This window comes from Dendrobium catenatum, unplaced genomic scaffold (genome assembly GCF_001605985.2).
Source record: "Dendrobium catenatum unplaced genomic scaffold, ASM160598v2 fragScaff_scaffold_1721, whole genome shotgun sequence".
Classification (NCBI taxonomy): domain Eukaryota; kingdom Viridiplantae; phylum Streptophyta; class Magnoliopsida; order Asparagales; family Orchidaceae; genus Dendrobium; species Dendrobium catenatum.
Window position 1 is genome coordinate 32689 of NW_021320183.1, and position 21522 is coordinate 54210.

Sequence of the window (21522 nt, forward strand, 5' to 3'; positions counted from 1 at the left end):
GGAGACTCCAACCCAACTCGCGGTAGAAGATAACTCCAAGCAATAGGCGAATAACAACTCACGGTGGAAGGAAGCCAACGCCGAACGAAAAGGGAAAAAAGGTCACTTGAAGAAGGGAGAAAACTTATTTTCAGGAAATGATGGAAGATCGCGCAAGGGTTGGGGGGGGGGGTCTCCGACCGAACAAATATATATTAGGTTAGCTTTTTTTATTATTTTTAAAGGCGGGCGCCTCTAAACCGTGAGGCGAGGCACGCCTCAGTAAACTTGAGACGTACTCCTCAAATCCTGAACTCATTGCGTGGGCTTTGAGGCTTAAAGAGGCGAAATTGCGCTGAGGCGCACCTCTTTTGCGCAATTTTAAACCATGTTCAATGAAGTTTTAAAAGTGAAGGAAAAGTTTTGCTAGCTCATTGGCGAACTGTTGAGCTTATTACAAGTCTCATGTAAGTTCATTTAGTATTCAATTTTCATTCTTATTTTGTAATTTTGATCTTTCATTTGGTTAAATTTATTTTGTTTAAGTTAGCCCTTCAATGTTTTGTTCTATATAAGTTCATTCAACCTGAAATTTTGTAGTCTCCTGACATCTTCCCCGCATAAAGGGTGTCTTTGAGAGTATCAAGCCTTCCCACAACGCATAAAAAATGAATGTTTGGTTTCATAAGAAACTGTGACAAGGAGGGGTTCTTCTATCACACCACTTCCAAAAAAATGTATAGTCTTTGTGTACTGCTTAAAACTCATAATGTTCTCCCACCAGTGAAGAAATGTGCACACAGGTACTTACATTTTCCTTGTCATTCTAAGAAAATTGCGCACATGGTCTACCCATCTACCCATTGCATCACGAAAATTGTAGACGAGTTTCCCCGACCGTGCTAACAAAAGCACACATGAATTTTGCTCGTTACACCCTACACATCACATTCGAAATTTTGGAGGGTTTCAAGTGTTTGCAAGATTACACCTTGGTGCATAGTGATGGCAATGATCGGACGAGTACGATATGTTTACCTTTTCTTTTCTTTTTTTCCTTTTCCTTTTCTATATATTTTTTTTCTTTTTTGTTTTCTTTTTTAGGATTTTTTGTTCTCTCTTTCTAGAGAGAAAGAGAGAGGTGAGAGTTATAAAGAGAATGAAAGAAGAGAGAATTAGAGAGATAGAGATAGAGGGAGACAAAGAGAGAAAGAGAGATTGAAAGAGAGAGAGGAAGAGATAAAGAAATAAGAGTGAGAGAGAGGGAAGAAGAGGGGAGTGGAAATGGGCTGAAGCAGTGGGGTGGCATGGTCAAACTGATGGTGGTTTGTCGCGACGCTACGGTATTGACGATTGAGTGGATCTGGGCGGCGACAAGGAGAGGCAAGTAGAAAAGGGAAAGAGGGAAGGAAGAAGGAAGAAGTGTCTGAGAGCAGGTCATGGGAAATGCTTGGACATGAGAGAATCTGGAGCAATGACATTTGCAAGAGATCGCATGGTGGAGATGCACAAGAAGAGAGTGAGAGTGAGAGAGAATATGAGGGTGTCAGTGCGGGAGAGAGTGCAAGAGAAGGGAGATCTGCAGCCTAGGAGAAGAGTTTGTGCATGGTATGGGAGTCCACATATGCGACATGGTTCACATACAGATAGGTAAGGTATTTATAATTATTTTTTGTTATATTTTTTTAGGTCAACAAGGCTCAAGTGGTTGATCACATTTTTTAATTAGAACATTATTCATTTGTCCTAAATGAAATGTATTTAATTGGTTTTTTATGATTTTTGTTCACTTATATGTGTGAGATAGTATTATTTTTATAAGAATTTTATTATAAATGGCTTTCCAACGACTTATCTCTTCTTAATGCAAGTAATCTCTCATATTGCTATGAACATCATATGTGTGTTTTCATATCATGTTTCAATTCCATGTGTAGACCCTATACCATATCGTTCAATTTTTATGCAAATAAATAATATATGTCGAGTTGAATGCAAAAGAAATAATGTATAGGAATGTTGACATATGCATGTTGAAAGATTGAGTCGCTCCCCTAGAGTATTAGCTAGGAAAACTTGTATTGTAAGCCCATTGCTTTGCATTTCATGATGTTTGGCAAAAGATTATTAATATTGATGTATCTTAATATCAAAAAAGTTTAGATGGTGCTCCTGTGATAGATATATTAAACATTTACCTTAAAGAATCCCATATGATTTAGAGGAGCTACTATTATGTATATTCTTAGTTATGATGAAAATAGTGTGGTTTTAGATGCTTTCTTTTAAGATATGCATTAAATATGGTAAATGTACTATTTAAGGATATCTTAAATGATACTACATGATTAAGTGATTCTTTTGTGAATTTTGTACATTAAGTTGGAAAAATAATTGTTTTAAATTATTATGAAAATTACTTTAGATTGTATATTAAGATCCAAATTTCTATCCAACTGTCTATTCCACCTTGATAACACCTAGAACAGGTAGTAACAGATAAATAAGGAAAAAAGGATGATTATGATTTTGATAAATTCATAAGAAGTATAAGACATGTATTATGTAAATTTGCTTAAACTCATATCTTTATATGTATGGCATAATTAATAATGGCATATTACACATCATTTTTTTAACATAGAGGGATCAGTGTCGCCTTGATACCATTTAGATGATAGCAGCAGTAGTTTAATTGGTTAGAGATTCTCAATCCTAGTCCGGTGGAAGCAATAGCACTACAATGGACAAACACTTAGGTTGTTCCAAGATATGCCATTTTACAGAAGCTAAAGGACCTATTTTTGCTGCAAATTGGTTGATGCATGTTGAGAAGATAATTGATGGCATGCTTTTCCCTGAGAAGAGAAAGGTGCCACTGTGCCATAATAATTCTCACTCATAAGGAAAGCAATTCAGAGTTTTTGTTTCTAAAATAAAGGCATTGTACTCTTTTTTTTAGTCTGGAAGAAAATGTTCAGCGCATGAAAGAATAAGAAAGTAGTATCCACATAAGGAAAGTACAACAAATGAGGAAGTTTGTTTTTGGAAATGCAAAACCCTAGCAAGGCCAAGTCTGGTAGCTCAAGGGCCAAACCAGCACTAAAAAGCTCACTATCCTTCTAACCAGCTCACAAGTCCTTTATAAAGGCAGTTCTGCACAAATATGGGTTTTGCTCTTGCCAGCATGCCAGCTAGTTTTTGCTATATGGTGGTATCTTTTTTTTACTTTCCATTATCCATGTCATCCAAAATCATCCACAAACAGCATAAAAACTAGCAATTGTGATTGCCTACTCACAGCGTTCACCATCAAAGTAGGCCACATAAATTTGACAATCCCGGCAGATGATTCAAGATGTCTATAGTTTGCTTATCATAAAACAAGAAAAATAAACAAGGGCGTAACATTCTGAAACTAGACTAGTATGTGAGAATTGAATACTGATCAGAGGCGTGGTGGGAAATTAGTACCTCTTGCCTTGCTAAATGATCTAATTCTTTGGACGAGCAAGGCCAAAGATCCATGAAGTTGTACCGAGAGACAACATCATGCAAAGTACTCTCCAATGTTGATGAATCTTCTTCACCTGCACCAGATAGAGCTTCTTTTCGCCTTTGCTCAACCTGGAACAGGAAAATGATGGAACACAATAAAAAATAAAGAATGATGTCAGAAATGCAGATTTTATACAAGATTTAGTGATAGATAAGATAAATTGGATTTGAAAGAGGATTACTCCTCAATCAGATAAACCAAAAGAAGCCACCGATAAGGACAAAAGAGAAATATTCTATTGATTGCTGGACTTCATAAACATGCTGAAAAATCCATTATGCTTTTCGTATTTGCAACCAACAACAGCAAAAAATTAAATAAAATAAAATCAATGGAACAAACAGTGATATCATAAGCATGCTTTTGAAGTAGAGCAGTTCAATCCGCCGCAGTGCACAAGCACAGTGAAGTACAACATGTGTGAGCACATTTCATACTCACAACTCACAAGCCCGAGTGGAGATTAGTTCATTTTGTTGATTCAAGGGCATATGGACGAAGAGAGTTCAGGTTTCATGGTCCTACTACAATACATAGAGGTTATGACTCTTCTCTTAGTCAAGCACTGACGCTGCATTCTCATTACTCATGCTCATGCCCTTCTTCACCTCATCATAGCCATTAACATTACACCATATGCTCAACAGACGATAGCATAACAAGAGATAGGAGATGAAAAAGATGAACGGACATAGCATTGCAGGAGCTGAGAGATGAAAATGACCTAATGAGAGGCAGTATAAAAACTAGAACAATCTAGAACACAACTCTCGATATCAAGCCTTTGTATTGTTTTAATTAACTTCTTATCTTTGACTCTTCATTCTTTTATACGAATTCTTGTTCAACTATTCATATTGATTCTTTTTAAAGGTACTCGAAAATATCTCTTTAGTTTAATTTTCATGTTGATTCCTAGTTGGTAATAGTTTTCCTTTTAAATAGCTTAGATCATTTTAAAATTATGAGTTGTAAGGACTTTTTTAAGTATCATATTCTATGTAATATTCTTTGCGATACATGCGGTTCAATTAACTAACGTGCACACTTTTTGTTCGCAGTGAACAACCCCTTCGAAGGATTGAAGATTTGTGCATTGACAAAAAAGGCAAAGTACTATGTGCCCATTTGAAGGAATGGAGAGTTTGTTTTTTGGGCGTCAATTAGTTAATTGATAAAGGCCCTAGAATTGTTGTGAAAGACCAAGGATTGAATCCTGCCTCCATTAAATTAGTATTTTTCACTCAAATTTCGAAAAAAAGGATGGTTTGTTTTTTCCATAAGTGTACGGTAAAGTTGCCAAATATGCACCGAGAAAAACACACTTTCCAGTGTAAACCCGGACAAAAAAAATAGAAATTGACATCTGCAAATGTAACATACAAGCAACTCACAACAGAAAAACAATACAGGACTCCAATTTTCCAGCAATACAGAGAAAAATAATAAAAAAATGTACCTTTAAAATGCTTGCCAGATCTCCATATGTCTGTTCGAATTTAGCAAATTGTTTCCAGACCTGTTTCACAAACTCAAATATGAGAAACACTTCCAGATTGATTTAGAGTAACTAGATTGTTAATTAAGATCCTTGAATATCAGAAGTCCAAACACATTTACATGTATTAAATTTAAAAAATATACTATTAGCCAACTTGATCTAATCCAGGTTCAACACAAAATTGACTTGAAATCAGACTTCTGGGTGCAACCACTGAAATTTAGCTCATGTCTTGACTTGTTTGGCTCAATCTGAGCCAAAAATTGATTCAATCTTTGAGCGATCTTCAATTTTCGAGCTAAAATGTCAGCCCTGTGTGCAACCAGTGAAACAACGAAAAAATGAATTTTCAATCACTGTTAAAACCAATGTACCTCTTCAGAATTTTCAGGGGGAAGCAGGCTTAGTGCACGTTCAAACAAGGCACGTACATTTCTATCATCATTTAGACGACACAAGAAATCTGCATATCTGTGAGTTAAAGTCAGATCTTATATATAATCTCTCTCTCTCTCTCTTTATATATAACACGAAAAGTTTACACTGATGGCAAGTCATGGGGAAAAACTTACTCAAGTATGTAACCAGGCTCATTCATGAACTTTTTTAAGCCTGCCTCAAAAACATTGTGTGCAAGCTGCAAAGCAAATACATGAACAAATTCAAAACGAATGGTATAGATTACTCTTGACAAATAGCGTGTTGACTAATTTAAAAATTAAAAAAAGAGAGAGAAGCAAAAAAAAAATTTTTTTTTTTTTTTTTTGAGCGTAGTAGTGTCTAAGGAATTTGATTACCAACCACGGTTGCCTGCCAACTATGGTTGCCTGCTCAAGGATCTCAAGTAGACTGAGGTGGTTAAATGTGAATTTTAATTTTATTGGATTTTGGGATTTACATCTATTAGAATACCCAGAAGCCTGTTTGGTTTGAGATTTGTAACATTGTTTAGTAGTTACTCAGAATTTTGAATTGAAGTGGGTCTTACGGCTTCTTCTAGAAGTAGCCCAGGTGTTTGAATTTGGGTCGGGACTTACAACTTCAATTGAAAGTAGCCTAAAAAATGGATCTTATGGCCTCTATTAGAAGTAGTCCACTGGTGGGTCTTACAACCTAGTCCTATAGGATAAGCTGCCCGTTAATTTGAATTTGATTGTTTGGGTTGTAGGTTTATTGCAATTTATTAATAATTTTCCTAAAATGTGGGTCTTAAGATTTCACTTAGATGTTGCTCGATAGCGGGTCTTACAACCTAACGCTATAGGCTAAGCTGCCCATTTATTTTGATTGACAAGTCTTACAACTCCCTTAGAAGTTGTCTGGAGGTTTAAATTGGAGTGAGACTTATGACTCTATTTAGGAGTTTCCCATTACAACCTAGCTCTAAAGTAAGGCTGCCAATTAATTTGAATTTAATTGTTTAGATATTAAGGTTATTGAAATTTATTTAAAAAATTTCCTAAAATACAAGTCTTACTACTTCACTTAGAAGTTGTCTGATAGCGAGTCTTACAACTTAACCTTATAAGCTAAGCTGCCTATTTGTTTTAGTTGACAGGTCTACGACTCCCTTAAAAGTTGCCTGTACGTTTAATTTCGAGTGAGACTTACGACTATATTTAGGATTTGCCCATTAACGAGTCTAACAACCTAGCTCGATAGCAAGGCTACCCAAGGATTTAATTATTTGGGTAGGTCTTACAGCTTCCCTTTGGAAGTTGCCTAAAAGTTGGTCTTACAATCTAATCTTTTAGATTAAGATGCCCATTGGTTTTGTGTATTTATTTCAGTGAATAGCAGTTGTTTGTTAGCTTGACACTAGATTATACTTTTCAGTTGTTTACTAATTCGATACTTACTAGCCAGCAGTTGTTGTGTGACACTAGTACTTCATTCTTTTTCTTTTTAGTTCCGTAGACTATACTAGTAGTTACTTTGTCAGTAGCATGTTCTACTTTATGTTTGTAGCTTAGCATAGCACTTGTTATTTTTTCTTCTTTAGCATTTATTTTGATATTGATTTAATTTTAATGCTAATTAATTTTATTTTCTTGTTGCAGGAGCTCGTGTTGATTCAGAGTTTTAAGGATTTGTAGTGTTTGAGAGTTTATGAGTTTTGTATTTGAGTTAGAGAGTTTGCAGAGCAGTTGTTTTTGTTTTGGTGTTTGAGAGTTGGAGAGTTTTGTAAAGGATTTGGAGAGCGGCACAGTTGTTTTTATCTTGTTTGAGAGTTAGGGAGTTTTGTACAGGATTTGGATGGCAAAGTGTTTGAGAGTTTCAGTGTTGAGTTGTACATGTTGATTAGTGAAAACTGCTCTTTCTTTTCTTTTTTTTTAATATTATTTAAACAAAACCCTCACTATTACAATGGCTCTTTCAACATTAAATAATTAACTGATTAATTTAATTAACAAATTAATTATTTTAAATTTTATCACTCTAAAATTTTAATTTTTTCTCTCAAATAATTAATTAATCAATTAACCAACTAAAATTAATTTTGATTAATTTAAAGATTTTAATTAATTAATTAATTTTAACCAACCAATTAATTTTGATTAATTAAATTTAATTAATTAATTTTCAATTAACTGATTATTTTTTATTAATTAATTAATCTTCATTAATCAATTTTTATTGAAAATTAATCAATTGATTAATAAAAATCCAAATTGCTCCAATAGAGAATTTCCCTACTCTCTTGAGGCATTTAGGCCGACTCCAAGCATCCCCTCCCCTAGCGAGGAGGTCGGGGCGGCACTTGCCGTTTATTTTTTTCCGGCTGGACCTAAGGTCGACGACACGAGGCCTTGATTTGAAACCATTCCATCCAGACCTAAGGTCAACGGCGAGAGGTCTCAAATTTAAAATTTTCCAAGTCAGATCTAAGGCCGACGACGCGATGGCTTGAATTTGAATGCCTATTTAGTGTGAAATTTGTTTAATTATACATAATTTGCACTTTAATTGTTTAGACTATTAACTAAGTTATTAATGTATGAATAAGACAATTTAAATCCATGTCTTTTAATTAGAGCTGAAACTCCACATACGCAACTTGGAGCACAAAGGGGCGGCGCTTGCCACACCTTGTAACTTGTCAAGATAGTATTCCCCAAACTAATGAGGCCATTCAGGTCAAACATCAATAACCTTGAAATATGAAGAATATTATAGTTTTTATATTCACCAACACCATTTTGTTAAGATAAAAAAACGAAATATAATAAATTCAAGTATTCTTAGTACCAAAAAAATTAATTAAAGTGAAAAATTAAACTAGTGTTAAATGATTACCACCTTTGTTTATACTAGGGTCGTGATGTTTATTTCACTTTCCTTAGCGCTAAGCAAATAGCCTCGTAGACCCAGGTTACATAGTAGTAACCAGTTTGATTAAGTTAATTTGATTTGTTGGAAGTTAATGAATTAATAATTATTTTATTAAATTAATTAGTTGTTGATTTTAAGAATAATATTAAGTTAGATTTTTCCTCAGCCGGATTGTGGCGTTGTCATAGTAGGCTCGAGGAATCAGGCTTCCTTAAGATACTTAACCCTGCAGCTCAAGGTAGTCCAGCCCTGTTGACCCTTTCCCGTAGCCAGCAAAGCAAAAACAAAAAAATGGAGTCAAATCTTACCTGCTCTGCTGAAGCACGTCGCACGACCTCCTCCCACGTCACATGTCGCTCCCACGATTGCCTGCATGACTCATTCGAGTCGTTAAAAGCTTGAAGCACCGAAGGCCTTGGGGTTGGTTCTGTCGTTGCCTCGCTCTCACGCCCGATTCCTCCCCTCCTGCTCTCCCGATCCCCTGCTCCAGGACGTCGACTCCCCTGCTTCTTCAGCCCGCAGAGAGAGAGAGAGAGAGAGAGAGAGAGAGAGAGAGAGAGAAACCAAACCCTACCTCCATTCTTGCTGTTTAACTTCATTCCCGCGACGACTTTCCTTCCCTGACGGGATCGGAAGTTACGACATCTTAATCGGAAGCAACAACTGGGAGCTCGTTCCCTGAGAAGATAACTTTCCTCCTCCCGTGCGCTTCTTCGGCCGAACCTCTGCCCGATCTCCTCACTTCTTCCGTCCTGAGAGAGAGAGAGAGAGAGAGAGAGAGAGAGAGAGAGAGAGAGGGTGAGGGATTTTCTTCTCCCTACCTGGAGCGGAAACCCGCCTTCCCTGTCCGACCTCCTACATCCAGCAAGTCGCAAGGCTCATATACCCGAACCACTCTGCCCGATCTCTCCTTTACCCAAGCTCCTCCTTTCCTGTCTCTCTGCCGCAAGCCACCCGTCCCCCTTAGCCAATCTAATTACTTAGGTATATGCTCATTATTATTGTTATGATCATAAGGTATGATAATGATAATAATAATAATAATAATAATGTTTATTATTATTATTATTATTATAAAAAAAAGAAGGAAGAAGAGAATGTGCTCCTCCCGCCTTGGTTCCCGTGCCCTCCGCCGCCAGTCCGCCGGTCCCGAAGGAATAATCCCTAAACTCAGATTTTCGTTCTCGATGTTGGCGGCGAACTAGCAAACCCACTACGCGCTCACGTAGCGTTGTGGGGAGGGAAGCTAGCCCGACGCCTACGACGAGGCGGACAAACGCCTAAGATTCTTTTCTCTTGGCTTGCAACGGGCCGACAAACCCCTTACGTGCTCACGTAGCATTGTAAGGAGGGAAACCGGCACAATGCTTGTGACGACATAAGAATCCCCCTTCAATTCTAGCAACGAGCCGGCAAGCCCCTTACGCGCTCAAGTAACGTTGTAAGGAGGGAAACCGGTACGACGCTTACGGCAAGGAGGATAAATTTTTTTAATATATATATATATAAGTACCCACGAACGCTCACGTAGTGCAAAGGGGGAAAATCTGTGTTTTTTCTAACTTGTGCTCCAAACCCTTAAACGCGCAAGTAGTGGGCGGGGATTTTAAATAAAATTTGCGACCGCGATGTCATTTTTGACACCTACCTGAAGCGCTCACGTAGCGTCGAAAGGAAGGTTGCCTCTTGGTTTTTCCCCTAAATGGTGGAGACGCCAGGAGGCTGCCAAAATTCAGACTGAAGATACCGTGGACTTGAGCAAAATTTGGGCCTATATGTGAACAAATTTTGGACAGAAAAGAACAAGCATTAGGACTCAAATGAACACGAATAGAGGACTTGAACCTAAATCACAACAAAATTTAAATGATTTCCAAAGATCAAATCCAAATAAAATGAAATCAAATTGGAGCTGAATTCAAATCATGAACAATCAACTTGAACTTGTACTCTGGATTCGAACATTAATGGCTTGAACAATTTGAATTCAAGCGAATACTTGAGTTGGACAGCAGGGGACCTGTACTCGAGCTTGTGGATTTGATAAAATTCAAATTTCAAAATGACACAAGAGTTAGCACAAATGACTAATGAAATATCTGAATTTAAATTAAACAAGTTAGAACTTAAACTTGAGCTGAATTTTAAGCAAGTTTGACTTGAGCTTTTCTAATTCAAACTCGAAGGAATAAGTGACCCGTACATGAGTTAGTTGCAAGCTTTGGCATGCATTAACTTGTATCGATCATCTCAATTGAGAGGCGAATGAATGAAGACATCAAGCTTAGCATGAACGAGGGATGATGTGTGGCATTTACATTAACCCTTACAAATGAATGTGGCTAAAATGCAGCAAATACAAAGGACCGCAAGCCCTCGTAGGAAGGATATTGCAACATCCTCATTACCAACATCGAGGTACAAGCAAGTACACTATGAGACCTCAATGCATATAAACAAAGAATGTAGTTGACTCCTACAACAGTCTCTACGAGATCGGCAACGAATGGCTGCAGAATGCACGGGTGTCCCTCCTGCATGTATTATTAGAACCTCCAACACAAGCAACAACGTCTGTTGATTAAAGAAGGCAATACTACCCCCTTTGATAGCAGAAGACCCGTCCCTACAAAGTAATGCAAACGTCAAAACTACCACCTGAGATTGGTGAAAGGTGGACATGATGCAGATGTAATAGACTCCTACAACAATCCCTACGAGGTCAAATGAACTATATTGGCAAACAACAGTAACAAGTTGCAGAGTTCACATGCGACTGCCATATGTGCTAATATAATCTCAAATACAATTATCAAACCACTTGAGATTGGTGAGAGGTGGATATGATACTGGTACAAATGCCTTTCCTACGAACACTTCTAGGAGGTCATAGTGAATACAGCGGGCCCCTGCAAATGACTACAAGCCACTTGTGGATAACAACAGTGGGTATATAGCACATCGAACCACTGTGGGCACAAGTACATATATCACCTACGAAAACGGTGATTAAAGTCTTCAAGTACGATTGGGTACAAGGGTGACTCTATATACAAAAAGGACACCCCCTGGCAGAATGGAGGAGATGTTTGAGCAAATTCGAACTAAACTTCCGGGTGTTCCTAAATTTCTGCTTGATCTTGCACTTAAGAAGAAGATAGTGCTTGCATCTACAAATATCAAAAAAAAAAAGTCTATTACACTAAAGAACTTGAAAAGAGATTTTTTCAAGGCAAAGCAGCGAACTTCAAAGTCTAGAAGAAACCCTCCCCGGTGAATGAGAAAAGGGGAGACAATATCAAGATGAGGAGATACCTCGTAACATCAAGACGCAACGTCACCGGATCTGCAACACCTATGCAAGCAGACAGAAGGTGTCTTCGCAATGCCACCTGATCCGCAACACTTATGCAAGCAGACAGAAGGCGTCTACAATCTACAACGCAACGCCACCGGATCTGCAACACTTATGCAAGCAGACAGAAGGCATCTACAATCTACAACGCAACGCCACCGGATCTGCAACACTTATGCAAGCAGACATAAGGCGTCTACAATCTACAATGCAACGCCATCGGATCTGCAATGCTTATGCAAGCAGACAGAAGGCGTATACAATCTACAATGCAACGCCACCGGATCCGCAACATTCATACAAGCAGACAGAAAGCATCCACAAATACTTTCAAAATACCCCTGCACGAGCACCGTAGCTTGTATACACATAAGTACACAAAGGGGTATGTCAAATTAATGAAATTCCCAAACACCTGCATGGGCCCCGATGAGCGTGTTATAGGTACACACGTGACGTCTAGGGATGCTGTGCGGGTTATTAAATCTGAACCCGATCCTCCTAAGCAAGTAAATAGGAGTTGACAATGTTCAGTCAATAATTACCAAATACTCCCAAACCCGCATGGGCCCCGGCGAGCGTGTTATAGGTACACACGTGACGTCTAGGGATGCTACGCGGGTTATTAAATCTGAACCCGATCCTCCTAAGCAAGTAAATAGGAGTGGACAGGGTTCAAGCCATCGGATAGATATGCTGTCACGAAGTCAACCAGAATATTTATCTTATACATGCATATTAAGTCTTCAAGGTCTAGAACAAAAGAAATTCATTCGCAAAGGCACAAGGCCTACGAGAAACCTGATCCTCGGTCAACAACCCGGACGAGTCAACATGGTTAAATCCAAAAAATGAATAACCCCAAACGCCCCGATGATGGCCGTGTTGAATGTTTATCTCAACCAGAGGGGTTCACAAACACTTTTAAATGCCTTCCAAGCTCCAAAAATTCCAAAATATTTTAAATTTAAAATCCAACCATCCATACTTAAAGCAAAATCCATCCACCCTCCGCAACAGTTTGCCGAGGTGGACAAATTCAAATATAACTTTAGCTTACAAAGAGCCAAATGCCTAGTCGAAAATATCACTAGGATCCATTCTCAAATAATCTCCTGCTAGTAAGGAGGACGTGGTACGTGTCCTCTAACTGGCGGTTTTGCCCCCAAATGGCACCGCAGGATAAACGGTTATGACCCGGGGCCCTCTGAACCGAGTGGTTTTGCCGCCAAATGGCACCACAGATACCGGTTATGGCCAGAGCCAATACGCTCCTTAGTAGCATCAAATCCTTGAGATATAAATAAATAGGATATGATCGATAGGGCACAAAGTCCTCTGTTAGCTAATGTGGATTCAAATTTGTCCCCTTAGGCAAATATCCATCCCAGGTCTATAAGATACCCTTGAACGAAACAACTCATGGCTGCTGACAAGGATCCTTCTGTCAGGTTGGGTCGACTACCTCCTCTGACTAAGTAGACCAGGGACTACGATGGTCCGGGATGACGGAACCATGGGATCTTGATCGGGTCCATCATCCATTCCCCCACCATCCGCTTTAAGTGCAAGATGATGAAAATTTCTATTTTAAATATCAAAGTTTCCAAATTCCCAAATCCAAACCCAACTCATATACCCAAAACCTATGCTGATACTATATGCTAGATAATACGTATTCTACATATCTGATTGACGACTAGCCTTAATCGAAAGTTCTCTCTCGTTATTGAGAGGGGTAATTAACTATAGGGGCTTGCGTCTATAAGAAACCAGAACTCATATCATAATGTCCACGCAAAAATGAGGGCAAAATCTCTGGGTAGTGTCTTATCCCCCCCATCTGCCTTCCCAAAATTTACCCCAGAACTTAGTTCGTTAAAACTCCCCCTCGCTCACATAAAAAGCACACACAAAAATACAATCGCGTTCGGGCGGAGGCCGGGGTCGAATTTTTGGAGCCCACAAGCCCATAAACCCGGCTGATGTAGTTGAATTAAGAATTTTAATTTGGTTAAATTCTAAGAAACATTTTCAAGTAAATGAATGACCTCTAAGTGACATTTGAGTAACACAAGTAACCTGCAAAAATCATCAATGAATGTAACAAAATAGAAAAATCCTAGATAAATAAGGGCATGAATATAATCACAACTGTCTAAGTTAACTAACTTAAAGGAACAAGATGACAACCATTGGTAAGATGAAATGACACACATATTAACCAATTCATAGGCAATAAATTAAATCTATGAAAAGATGAAGAAACAAAAATAAAATTCCAAAGTCTATTGAGAAAAGGATGACCTAGCCAACAATGCCAATAAAAAGGAGTTATAATGGTGGAGAGGGTAAAAGTAGCATCTATTGTCTGGTAGTTGACTCTACTAGCATTAGCACCTACACCATCATCTTCTTTGAACTCAGGTCTTTAAAGACACAACGATAAGGATAAAAGGTTGAAAACAATTATGATCAGCATTTATAAGAAATTAATAGATAATAAATAAACAATAAAGTATGAGACATACAAAACATCTAAGAGAGAAAAAGATACAGATTTTTCAAACAATTCATAATGCCTTTATCAAAGACGGGAGATGAAGAAACATTAGCAACAATCACAAGAGGAAGAGAAGATATGTGGTGAGATAGAAGGGTTTGTAGCTATTTATCATTTTGAAAAAAAGGAACCAGAGTTTAAAATCTAGGGCGTACCAATAGAGAAAGGTATAGTTGATCAAGAGGAAGAGACAACATGAGATGCTAAAACAGGTGATTAAGACTATGGAAGCAGTCGATCATAGCCTTCTTAGAGAGAAAAGACGAGGCATTAGAAGTAGGCAAGGTTCGAACGGGTTGTAGAACTATGTTTATCAATGTAAGGATAGTTGAATTTCTCCCAAAAATGTTCATGAAGATAGTTGGTGTGGATGTAACAAGGGTGTTGGGAAAGCACATCATCAAAAATGTAAAAGGCTATATATAGCCATTAACACCACTAAAACCAGTGGCTAAGGAAAATTGGTTAAAAGTGAAAGGTGAAAACGTAGATAGCTATGTGATGTGGAGAACTCAGGAAAGCACATCATCAAAAATGTAAGAGGCTATAAAATTAGCTATCAATTAAGCCTTTACACCTGTAGAGAAGGATGCAAGCTAAAGATAAGTTTGATGACAAGAAACTTTTCATTCTACTTTTATAATAGTAGGATCAGTGGTGAAGGGGCAACATTAACATAACTCATCCCATTTCTTTTAGAGTGAGATCTAAAACTTTGAGATCAAAATGGCATTTTGCTTATGAGAAAAAAAATGTTAAGTATTAAGTGTAAAGACAAATAAGATATTACTTCCCTAAAAGGTCTATGTATAAAAGAAAATCCCACATCTTTTAAAAAAACCTTGAAATATAATAATTAAAGCAGCAAGTGATTCAAGACTGTTAAGTAACCAACTAAGAAGAACATAATGGACACTTTCCACTTGGAGAATTTGGCAATGTTATTGGTATCTAGAGAAGAAGCATCAAGAAAATGAAGTTTCATAAACCGACAAGAAAGAGAAATGCCCTTGACCATAAAAGGAGGTTGGTACCAGTAAAGTTTATACTCTTACCGATAGTAGAAGAGGGTTTTCACTGACTGAACTAGGAGAGAGAATCCATGACATATTTTGGGAGAGAGGGAGAACAGGATACAAGCAAAATTAAATCCTAGAGCACATACACTATGGAAGTCATGGTGGTGACATGCCCTAAAGGAGAATAATTACCTTTGAGGGCATACTAGCAACTGCAGCTAGCATGAGTGAGGATGGCAGCGTAGATGCGACAAGGGAAGATCGCACAACTAGCAAGTAATTGTGTGGTTATTGGCATAGGTGCAAACTTGATGTATGACGAGCAAGCGAGCATGCATCATGTGAAGAAGTGCACAAGGCAAAGCATGTCTGCTAGCACAATATGCGAAACAAAAGTGAGCGCGCAAAGTGAAGCATGTTGTGAACAAGCATAGGAAGTCATGGAGTCGAGCTTGCGGTGTGCAGCTAGCTATGCATGAGCATAAGCTTGGGCTGAGAGGTTGGGGTAGTGGTCTAGGGCAAGGCCAACCTGGCTTGGATATCATATTAGAACAAAATCCATTTAATGTATTATTGACTAAACACGTGGGCCTATATATAGGCATGCAAAAGGATAAAAAAGTGGAACAAATAAAAATAAGAATATCTAAAATTATGAGAATATAAAACCATGTCTCCATAATATAACACTTTCCAATACAATAGACCTTACTAGTACATCATATGCAGCTCCATCAAAACCTAATGGACTAAAATCTTTTTTTTTCATGTTTTGGTCATGAGATCATCACAAATCTGCTCAGTATCAGTACTACGAAAATAGAATATAAAATATGTAAAGAAATCTAATATATAATGTGCAAGCACCTATTTGAAACCTGAACAAGTTCTGATAAATTCTCAAGTTCTTTGTAGCAAACTGAAAACCGGACAAGCCTATGTAACACCATTTGTTTAGAACAAAAGCAGAAGAGTAGAAAGAATGATTATAATAATCAATTTGTCGAATTTATAAACCAAAGTTAAATGGTTTGCAACAAGTTAGAACGGTTGAAGAAATGCCCAAACCTTTACATCTTTGTCAAGACAAAATGCCATCATAGCATAAGCAACAAATACATGATAAGTACAGTTTGAGAGCTTCTGAGCATCTAGGAAATATTTGCGAGCAACTTCAATGCCTTCTGTTCTCCTTAAAAACTTAATGAACTGGAACAGGTAGAAAGATCTCGGTGAAAAATAAAATGAAAATATTTCAAAATACAGCGAAGGGTTAAAAGAAACAGAAACCGCTTGCCTGAATATGTGCAAGTGATGTGACACTAGCATTGTTATCAATAAGACTTTCATAAATTTTCTTGGCGGGCTATAAGAAGAGGGAACAACATAGTTTAACCTTTTAAAAACTGAACCACTTGCTCATAAAGCACAACTAATTAAGACCTGAATTGCTCCACGAGACTCTTCCAGTTCCGCATAAGCATACTTTAAAGGGGCAGAATCTATCAAAGCCAATTGCAAATTAATCTACACTATCAGAACTTGGAAAGAACACAACGACTGATTTAAACTATAATGTCCATGGGAAGTGATTTATTATGAAATCAATAAAGAAGATACATAAGCCATAACAAATAGCTGAGGCAAAAAGGGACAAAATATCATCGAAGGGAATTAAGTAAATTTTACATGTAAATAATTAAATTATCTGGATAGCATATGAAAACTGGAAAAGGCTTCTTAAGCTTATCAGTGCGCATTGAGATGCATGGTGAGGCAAGAAGAATGATAGAAAACATTTGGTATTATTAATCGACTTGATTTCTTACCAGCAAATATTGCAATTACTTGACAGCGAGAATTTTCATTTTTTGAATTTTCTTTAGAGACAGTCTTTGAAGATGTGAAAATCTTCAATGGGATAGCCAATTACTCTGTGATATGGGCAATAATTAAGGTTGTCAATTTGATATCTCTTCAATTCTTTTGGATTCTGACAATTCAAGACCTACTTTAGGCGTTTCCAAAACAACATAACTACACTTTTCCTCTTGAAACATAATTATTTATTCATTCATTTTCTTCTTGAGGGATAGGAATGTTCAATCACTCCCTACTATTTATTTTGAATCTCTCCTTTGACAAGGAAAGATCGAGGTTTATCATTTTTTCCCAACAACAAGTTTGACTAAGGTTTAGAGTTGACCGGTTATTTTCAGCTATCATCTTTCTAAGCATGTTGCTTTTCCTCACCAACATTATAGGCTACTTACTTTCCCTTATTCACCTTCAAAGAAATGGATCGTACTTCATTCTAACTACTATACGAAGCTTTATCCTTTTTAATTTGCATGAATGGTCTTCAAACTTGAACAACTTCAATCTCTCAAACTTCATCATCTTGCCCAATAGCTCATGAAATGTAGTTATCGATGTCATGCATAAAAATGGTAACATCATATAATCGATGCTCCCCATTAATAGTTGAACATCATGTTCCTCTTCATGTTATTCGTATTTCATGCTTATATTGCATCATGGAGCTACACACTCAATCACAAGCTCCTCCCTTCTTCACTTCTTAAGGGCGAATCTGTTCACGAAAATAATTTCTAATTCCACAAATATCTTCACATAATCATTGGGGGTTCATCATACCATTCAAAATAAGTCGAATTTAGACAACTAACAAATTGATGGAAGATTAGATAATAAAAAACTCCAATATTATCACAAGTCATTTTGAACTAGGCCAAGTATTATTTAGGATTACCATTGTCATTATATGTATTAACTTTCAATACCGAATAACTCTTCGAATATGACATCTGGTCGTACTTGGCAAGATACGGGCCACCTTTGCTCACCAATTTCTCTATCTTCACCGATGTTATAATGGCCTTCACTTTCTTAGTAATGAGAGTTTCAAGATGAGCAACTGTCACAAGCTCAAATATACTTAGAATATTTTGATTGACATAATAAGATTTGATCCATTTCTCACATCAGGAGCACTAAACACTTTCAAAAGCTTTGGGGGTACTGAGTTTGTTAGTGGAACAATTAGGATGTTGCTTGTGGCATGTTATTTAATGGGAGCGATAGGAGTATCGCATGCAACGATGTTCTTCAAAATCAATTAAATCATCACATTCATCTAAGCCATCTTCTCAGTTCCCAATCCTCTCCGAAAATTTGAGCTTTTGGGGCCCAAGCCTCTCTGTATATATTTGGGGAGAATTTACTTAATTATGTTCCAACAATATTTTTTGAAAGTCATATTAGATAGAGAAAAAGTATTATTCATAAATTTTACCCTCGTTAACGAGGATTTTAAGATATAAGTTCTGATTTCCTACAGGAACAAGCCCCTATAATTAATTACCCCTCCCGATAACGAGAGAACACTGTTGTTAAGGCTAGTCATTTAAAATGCACTAAATACATGGCATGTAATAACATTAATTTTAGAATTTAAATTAAAAATTCATCACTGCTTCTTAAAGTGAATGGTGGGGGGAATGATGACGACCCTCCAGGATTGTCACGGATCCTAATCTACTTAGTTAGAGAAGATAGTCAACCCAACATGATCAAAAGAATCTTTGTCGGCAACTATGGGTTGCTACGTGCAGAGGGCACCTTATAGACCTGAGGTAGATGTTGTCTAAAGGACAAATTCAAATCAACTGTAGCAAATAGAGGGATTACTGCCCTGCAGATTATATCGTATGTGTTAAAACTAGAGAATTTGAGAGGGAAAAGCTTGTTTTTATTCATCACAATTTTCCCTATTTATAGATCTATACAAGAGTCCAAATGCGGAAATAATAAATTGCAGATTTAATACACAAATAAGATAATAAAATCTTTCCTAAATTCGTTCCCTCATTATGGCGTGATCCATGAGAGTATCCCACGGATTGATCTTTGTGTCCGTTGGATTCTTTGTACTAGGTTGATCTTTGTGTCCGTTGGATTCTTTGTACTAGGAACGGCTGGATTTCAACATCGGCTGGATTTCAACAGTATGATTCATTACGCAAAGGCATTAGTCATTCGAGAACATGAAGGTCTTGATCGTGACCATAATATAGTGGAGCGCTTGGATCAAACCACCATATAAGAGGGCCTCGATCATGATCAGTTACTACAAGGAGCCATTCGGTAAGACCACGAGTTCTTTGTGGAGCCATTGGGACAAGTCACCGATTAGATGATTAGTCATAACCGTTTATCATGTAGAGCTATTGGACCAAGATATGGATTTTATGGAGCTGTTGGGCAAAGACATTAGTTAAAGGACAAATACCACGTCCATGCTGATAGAAAATTATTTTAGAATGAATCTTAGTAATATTCTCGATTGGACATGTCACGACCCTGCCCCAGGGGTCGAATTAATGAGGCGGGAACAGACGATCGAACGATAGATTAATTTTTTTTATAACTAAATCTATCTCCAATATACTGAAAGAGCCACTAAACTTCAAATTTGAACAAATTAAATAAAATAATCGATACCTCTCGTTGGGTGCATTACGTCTACGATATACATTTCCACTTCTTCTCATTTTGATTTTATTAGGTTACACCTGAAAAAAATTTAAGAGCAACAACAGTAAGCCACAGCTTAGCAAGTAACACATATTTCTAAACTACAGTAACTCATGGTAGTAGAAGTAATATACATAATCTCTTTTATTACATAACTTAAATTTTCATTTCATATAATCATATCATTTATTTCATCATATCTTTCAATACATAATGTTATGCAGAATCCATAAATGCATATCATATCATATTCAATTTGCATTCGTCATATCTGTATTTATATCATTCTCATTTATCATAAGAAATGCAACCGTCACAGGAGTCATCGTCTAATTTATTACCAATGAAAGTACTTTTCCTTTCCCACTTCTTTTTCCTTTACCATTAACATACACGGGTACATTGCGTCCCCAATCAATACCATAAGGGGATGGACTCCATCAATTCAACATGCACATGCAATTACATATATCTATTCATTTCATTATTATAATATATGAACTTTATATGATAATGTAATGAAATGCAACATGAAAATTTTCATTTAACTCAACATGATCAATCATTGGGTTTGAGAGATATAAATCATAATCTAATAAACAATAAAGATTTCATAAATATGCTTTGACTTTCAAAACATTTAATTGGAGAGAAACAAAACTATCAGTGTAATAAAAAATCATGAGTACTCACTTTGATTCAAGAGATTTAATTTCTTCACTCATACTCCTTCCTTCGAGGTCAAAAGATTTTCACCTCTATAAAATAATTTCTCATTCGTAATTTAACTTAATAATTTCAAACTCAATTCTTCTTCTCTTTTAAATATACCCTAATCTCTCACTTTAATTTCAATATCTAAAAGCATGTAAATTTTTATTACCCAATAAATAATCAAATTTTATTTTCATTTATAAATGTTAATATCATTATTTTCGGATTTAAATAATCTCTAATATTAAAAATCCATAATTTTTGTCTAAATCCATAATTTACCAAATTAAACCTTCACCAATTCCTAAATTAATTTAAAATAACTTTTATTTTCGGTTTTATCCAAAAACCCTAATTTTGGAAACATGAATTTCACTAATTTCAATACATTTGCATGTTAAAATATTTCCCTTAACCTAATTAATAACTAAAAATAAAAAAATTTCGGATTTAACCTAAAACCCTAAATTTGGAAACAAAATTTTCATTAATCTCTTTATATTAGCAATGTCAAATATTCTCAATCATTTAATTAATAACGAGGACTTTTCTATTTTCGGATTTTATTTAATTAGAAATTAGGAAAATAAAATTGTATGAAAAACCCTAATTCCTACCCTTAAAAACTTCCCTAAGACCATTAGAAATAATATTCATTAAGAAATATGGAAATTAAAAATTGGAAAAACCCTAATTATGGAATCTTTAAAATAATTTGGGAAAACTTAAATTTTATGTTTAAAATCATTCCTACATCCTTCCCTAATATGTTTTTCCCAAAAATTTTAAGTTTTAGAAAAAACCTAGATTTTCAACTGAAGAAATCTATGGGAAAATTAAAAAATTTCTTGATTAAGAACATACCTTAGACTTTCCTTAACTTTCCTCTTTGATTTCTCCCAAGAAGCCCCGTTGGAAACCGCCGCCACCGCCTTGCTCCCG

At 36.5% G+C, this 21522-nt stretch overlaps 1 protein-coding gene across 1 annotated transcript in view; it reads right to left on the reverse strand.

Moving 5' to 3' along the window:
• LOC110092057 (cleavage stimulation factor subunit 77) overlaps nucleotides 1-21522 on the reverse strand; it is a 100622-nt gene that overhangs the window by 12752 nt on the left and 66348 nt on the right. The window contains exons 14-20 of the mRNA XM_028701472.1: nucleotides 16753-16811; nucleotides 16607-16675; nucleotides 16378-16518; nucleotides 5612-5676; nucleotides 5414-5510; nucleotides 4998-5057; nucleotides 3454-3606 (exon numbers count right to left, since the gene is read on the reverse strand). Of these exons, the coding sequence (XP_028557305.1) occupies nucleotides 3454-3606; nucleotides 4998-5057; nucleotides 5414-5510; nucleotides 5612-5676; nucleotides 16378-16518; nucleotides 16607-16675; nucleotides 16753-16811 (644 nt within the window). The remainder of the gene's footprint in view (nucleotides 1-3453; nucleotides 3607-4997; nucleotides 5058-5413; nucleotides 5511-5611; nucleotides 5677-16377; nucleotides 16519-16606; nucleotides 16676-16752; nucleotides 16812-21522) is intronic.